This window comes from Acomys russatus, chromosome 17, assembly GCF_903995435.1.
Source record: "Acomys russatus chromosome 17, mAcoRus1.1, whole genome shotgun sequence".
In the NCBI taxonomy this organism is placed as follows: domain Eukaryota; kingdom Metazoa; phylum Chordata; class Mammalia; order Rodentia; family Muridae; genus Acomys; species Acomys russatus.
In genome coordinates, this window is record NC_067153.1 from 23,721,372 (window position 1) to 23,727,159 (window position 5,788).

Genomic DNA, 5,788 nt, shown 5'->3' on the forward strand with positions numbered 1-5,788 from the left:
AAAGCCCTGAGTCCATCTCCAGCACTACAAGACACAGTAGCATGGACCAATAATCCTAGTAGCACTTGAGAGACGGAGGCGGAACAATCTGGTATTCAAGATCACAGTGACGAATATAAAGGAAGCTTTGAGGACAACCTGGGCTGTATATGACCCTATGACAAAAAAAAAATTTTTTTTTTTTTTGGTTGTCTAAAAATGTTTTTTCCTCTGTTCATGAGTTTGACTTTACATAATCCCTCTATGCTAATATATATATATATTAGCAAACACACATGGCAGGGCGGGGGGTGGGGCGTGGAGAGGGAGAGAGCTTTTTATAGCATTAAAGTCTGGTCATACACAAATGTGATAAAAATGTGTTACTAAAGCTCGGTAGATTCTTTTGGTGGTGCAATTAAAATTTTAGGAGGAAACATGTCATCATATCAAATTCTGGTGACAGACCAGCTAGCGCAACCTTCTGTGGAGGTTTTCCCGCCTCTTAAGGCTTATGCCTTGCGTCTTACGTGAGCAGAGCAACGGTCTTCCTGGAATTTTATTTCCACTTCCGGGACTGACAACATGAACTCTCCCAAGGAGCAGTCTGATCCAGGAGATGGTTGTTATGTTGAGGGTGGAGACCATACCAAGAGTTTGAGCCTTGTCCCAAGGCTTGCGGAGAGCAGCGAGGGGAAAGGCAGCCACGCAGGCCCCACAGGCAGCGAGTTCCCATTGATGTCCCAGCTGGAGGTGTCGGAGAACAAGTTGGCGGTGCTTTGGGCCGGTGAGAACTGGCCGGATTCCCCAGGGCCCGAGGAAGAAAGTCGAGGTTCCCCAGTGGAGGAGAAGATGGTTGGTTTGGACTTCCTCTCCCAACCCAGGGTAGAGACTGAGGCCATCGGGCAGCAACTGACCAACCTAGAGACACCAGGAGTCGAAGAACAACCATCCGCAGAGAGCGTTTGTGCTGAGACAGAGGTGGGTTCCATCAAGAGAGGTCCGCAGGCCTCGGGCTCTGAGGAGGCAAAGCCAACCTCTGCTTCCGCTCTCTTCCCCAAGGCACTGGAGCAAAGCAGGGCTTGGGTGACCCCGAGGAAGAATACCACTAGAGTGGTCATCGGCGAGGATACTCACCGCATCACTTCCGAACCGGAGTTTACAGATGAATTAAATGATGTACAGATGATGAGGGTGACCATTTGTCTTAAAGACGGGGGTCAGGGTAAGACCAGTGGCCAAGCAGAGACTGGAGACCTAGCCAGGCACTCAAATGTCCAGGCCAGGGACAATTTCATCCGGATGCCCTCCTCCCTGTTGACTTCTACTACCCGGGGACTCACCTCTAGCACGGAAAGGCAGGCCTCAAAAGAGCTAGAAGCCTTTTCCTCTAAGAAAAAGCAGAATCTCTTATGGGGTAAGGGAGGAAGCAAGCCCAGCTACCCAGAAGTTGCGGCTGGGGCAGGTGTCCTACCCAAGGCCAGTCCTAGAAAGAAAATGGCCCAGAAGAAAAAACCCCTGTGGGATGCCTCGGCAGTTACTCTGGGGAAAGCCTTCCATCAATGGGGCCAGAGACTGAAGTCAGCTCCTGCAGAACCAGCCACCTTCCCCCCAATCTCTGGTGTTAGCCTGCCTGGGAGGTCTAATAAATGCTCCCTGTTACCTCTGAGACCTAAGCCGTGCAAGAACCTCTACACTGGGAAGAGATCTGTGCCAAAGAGGACAAGGGAATCACAGTTGGTAGTGAAAGAAGACACTGACTCAACGCGAGACCCCTGCTCACAGGTTCAGCTTCCAACGCATGGGGCGGAGCTACCTTGCCAGAGTATGCTGGAAGAACTCAGCAGTAGCGATATAAACACCCAAAGTATCCAGGATCTAGGAAACTCTCAGTCCTTACCCTTGAGTCAGAAAGGCATCACGTCCAGGAGATCTGCACCCTCCGGTGAACAGGAACCATGCGGAAGTCCCCCAACCCCAGACCCAGAGACAGAGGAACTACCTGGAACACAGGGCTGTCCCCGTTGTCCAGAGTTACAGAAGGAAATAGAGGACCTCAAGAAACAACTGTCTGCCCTGCAGGCTGGCAATGAGAAGTTCCAGGCCCTTTGAAGTGAAACCCAACGGGTCTGTAAGACCAGCAGCTGGTGTCTGTGGATCCGGGTGCTGCAGCCCAGTTACTTCCTTCCGGTTCTTCCTCCAGAGTCTCCTCTCCTCTTTGCCTCTTGCTTTGCCCTCACCCTTTTCTGAGTTAACAGTAGTTTCCAATTAAAGTACATTTTAAGAATAAAAATAAAATTTTTGTGATATAAAGTAAATAAAGACAACTCTAAAGAATGCTGGTTTGTTTCTGCCTTCTTAAAGTTGGTCTATGTATGAACGAAGCCTAGGATGGAACATGAAGAAAAATGATAAAACGAGGTCAAGGGTATTACTCTTCAATCTTCTGTGTAAATTTTTCAAGCTACTGGTTTTTATTTTTGCCTTCAAGTTTTGATTTGTTTGTTTGCTTCCTTGGTCCCACATCAAGGAAATCACAATGGCTCTCCAGATAAACTTCACTCTCTCATCCTAAATGGCATAGAGGGAATTGCTCTTGTTTGAGACTACATCTATTTACAGGCTAGCACGACGGATGAGAAAATACAAATATAAATCTAGATGCTTATGTGTCCTTTTAATATTCTAAGTAAAGAATTCAGGCAGCTAACACTTTTCTCTTTCCTTCTCCTATCCCTGCTTCTCTGGGAAAAGGTCTGGATTCTCCCACAAGCCTTTGTTCACATGCCAAGAAGCAACGTGCCCACATAGTAGCATCAATGCACCCCATGGCTCTCCAGAAAAACTGTAATCTTCTTGGTATCTGACTAGCACTATAATGGCACAGCCAGAATTTCAGAAAGAAGTCATTGGGGTCTGTTGAATATCTGGCCCAACAAAACCTAAAGGTAAGATCTCTCTGTGACAACTCTACTGGACTGGCAAGCAGAAAACAGATGCAAGGCCATAGCCCCAAGCCAAAAGCAGAGCATACACGCTGTTTGCAAACAGAAGTAAAATGGAGAGAGAACTTGATAGAAGTTACTTTCCCACACTTCTTTACTCATGTCTCAGACAAAATGGCTTTATCACTTTCACACCCTTCCTGCATTTCACCCCAGACACCTATACTGTATTGATCAAGCCGACGGTACTCTTAGGAATCTAGAAATAGAAAATGTGTCTTATTTGCTTCGAAGATGTATCATCTCATATATAGGAGAGATTCACACCAATATCAGAGAACAAACTGCAATGCAGAGTGTAAAAATAACTATAACACTATGTGGCATAGAGGATAGAACCCTGTGCTGTAGTTATGAACTCATCTTTAAATCTCAGCTTCAATATTTTCTAATGAAGTGCTCTAGGATGACTCGGTTTAATTTTGTTGAGCTTTCATTCTTCTTCTTTAAAGGGGAATAATCACAACTATCAGGTTTCATATGTGAGGAAGAAGTGCCTGAAGCTCAAAGTCAAGTTTCAGTAAGATATAAAGGATTGACTATGGTTTTAAATGTAAAGACAGTAGAACACAAATTTGATGATAGATTTCATACCCTGGAAGTTGAACTAGCTTCTCCTGCTCTGTAACTATTAGAATAGTCCAAGAATTAGTGAAGAAAGCATCTCCAGACCTTCTGAGACATCACAAGGAAGAAACAATCAGGTAGCTCGGGGTGGGGGTGGACATCAAGTTAGAAGCTGCCCCACTGGTTGACACCCTCTGAACTTGGAGAGTTCAGGCAGGAAACTCTGTATATGTAGTGGACAAAGTATCATGAAAACTTGCAGTGAGCCAAGGGCATCTCCACTCTTAGAAGAAAATGCTTTCCTCTCTTTCATATAAATACAACACTAATTTATTTTTTAAAACATCAAGGAAGCCAGAAATAATGGCCCACACCTTTAATCCCTACACTTGGGAGGCAGAGGCAGGTAGATCTCAGTAGTTTCAAGGCCAGCATGGTCTATATAGTGAGTTCTAGGATAGCCAGAGGTATATAGTGAGACCCTCAATGTCTCAAAAGAAATTCACCAAGGAAAGTTACCAAAATATCACATGTATTTCTTAAAAAAACAAAATTCACATATATGGGAGGCAGCACAAGAAAAACATACTTGTGGAGTGTGTGACAACAGATGAGAACTGGAATCAAAGGTCAACAGAAACCTCACCAAACAATAGTTCTGACTTACTACAGGCTCAGAGCAAAGGAGACAGTTGATAGTAACACTGAGTACACAGAACGGAGAAGAATCAACTTTTAGCACTCCAAAGAGAATTCTAGGGAAAATTATCATAAATGAAAGTTCATACTGAAATGTTTTCAATGGACCAGAAACACTTAAATAAATGAATAACTAAATAAGGAGTCCAGAGATATTGCTAAGTGGTGGAGCACTTGCTTAGGGTGCATATGGTCCTAAGTTCTATCAACAACATGGCCAAAAGTTTCACTGATGAGAAACATGAGAGACATATAGAAAGGAACCGAATAGATTTGGAAATAGTTAAAGCTAGTTCCTTGAGGTAGATATCAAAAGTAAATATTGAAGTCAGAATAAAATTCTAGTACATAGAGGAAAATATTGACATAATTTTAAAAAACCTTCCCAGGTCAATGAAAAACTTCCTATTTCATCTCCCTAGACTAATTCCAACTTCTGGAAGCAGTAATTTAAATAAAATCAACATTTTTACCAGAAAATAACATTTTAAAGTTTGAGGAACATTTTTGAAACATATTTTATACATTAAACATCTTTCTAAATGTAACAAATTTCAGAGACTATAAAGAAAAAAAACTATGAACAAATTTGATTAGCTTTTTCAATACATCATTAAAAAGATGTTCATAGGAAGCATAATTAGCCATAACTGCATGAACAGAGATTCAGTCTTCTTATAATGATATATGCAAATAAAAATTATCAAGAAATACTACTTCTTTTGTTTGCTTGTTTGTTTTGTTTTTAGAGACAGGGTTTCCCAAGCTGTCCTGGAATCACTCTGTAGACTAGGCTCACAGAAATCTGCCTGCTCCTGTCTCCCAAGTGCTGGGATTAAAGGCATGTGCCACTGCCACCCAGCGAGATACTACTTCTCAAATATCAGAGTCTTAAAACAATCTCAGTAACATACTCAGGTCCACCAAGTATGTTTGTATTGGGACCATCATTCAGATGTGCTTTATAAAGAGCAGCTGACAAGACCACTAATAATTCCAATTTTATAGCCTCAGCTATTCCTATACCCTAAAAATTATGTATATACACTGAGCATTTACTTATGGTAGCAAAACTAAGCAGCCCACTGGATTTCCATCAGCTAAGTAAGTGCTAGCACAGTTAATAGCAGTGAAACAGACTACCACCCAAAATAATGAGAAATCTCCTTGTTTATGTCTATGGAGTAAATCTCCAAAATAAATCACTTAGTAATAAAAGCAAGGTATAATGCATGTACAGAAATTCTCTGAGTTTGTGAATGTTTAAATATGCATTTGAAAATTGTGATTATCGATGGAGGAACAAAAGAGAAGCAACCAAACATTTATGTCTAATGAGATACAGGATCTTGTGATATCTAACAAGGAAATAGGAATGGTCTCTTTGATCCTACAGACTTTTGTATTTTCTGATCAAAAATCATTGATTTTTATCTTAGTTATTTCCTCCAGAAATTGGAATTCATCTAAGGAGATGGGATACGAAGTGTTTTCTTGCCCTACAAAGGTTTTGGTAGTTTTTTAATATTATAAGCTCA

The 5,788-nt window shown here is 42.0% G+C and overlaps 1 protein-coding gene across 1 annotated transcript; it reads left to right on the forward strand.

The window, feature by feature from the left end:
* The first annotated feature begins 564 nt into the window (after positions 1 to 564).
* On the forward strand, positions 565 to 2,091 carry LOC127201804 (uncharacterized protein CXorf49 homolog). Its single transcript, XM_051160518.1, has one exon. It carries the CDS (start codon positions 565 to 567, stop codon positions 2,089 to 2,091), a length of 1,527 nt encoding a protein of 508 aa, XP_051016475.1.
* Positions 2,092 to 5,788: the final 3,697 nt, after the last annotated feature.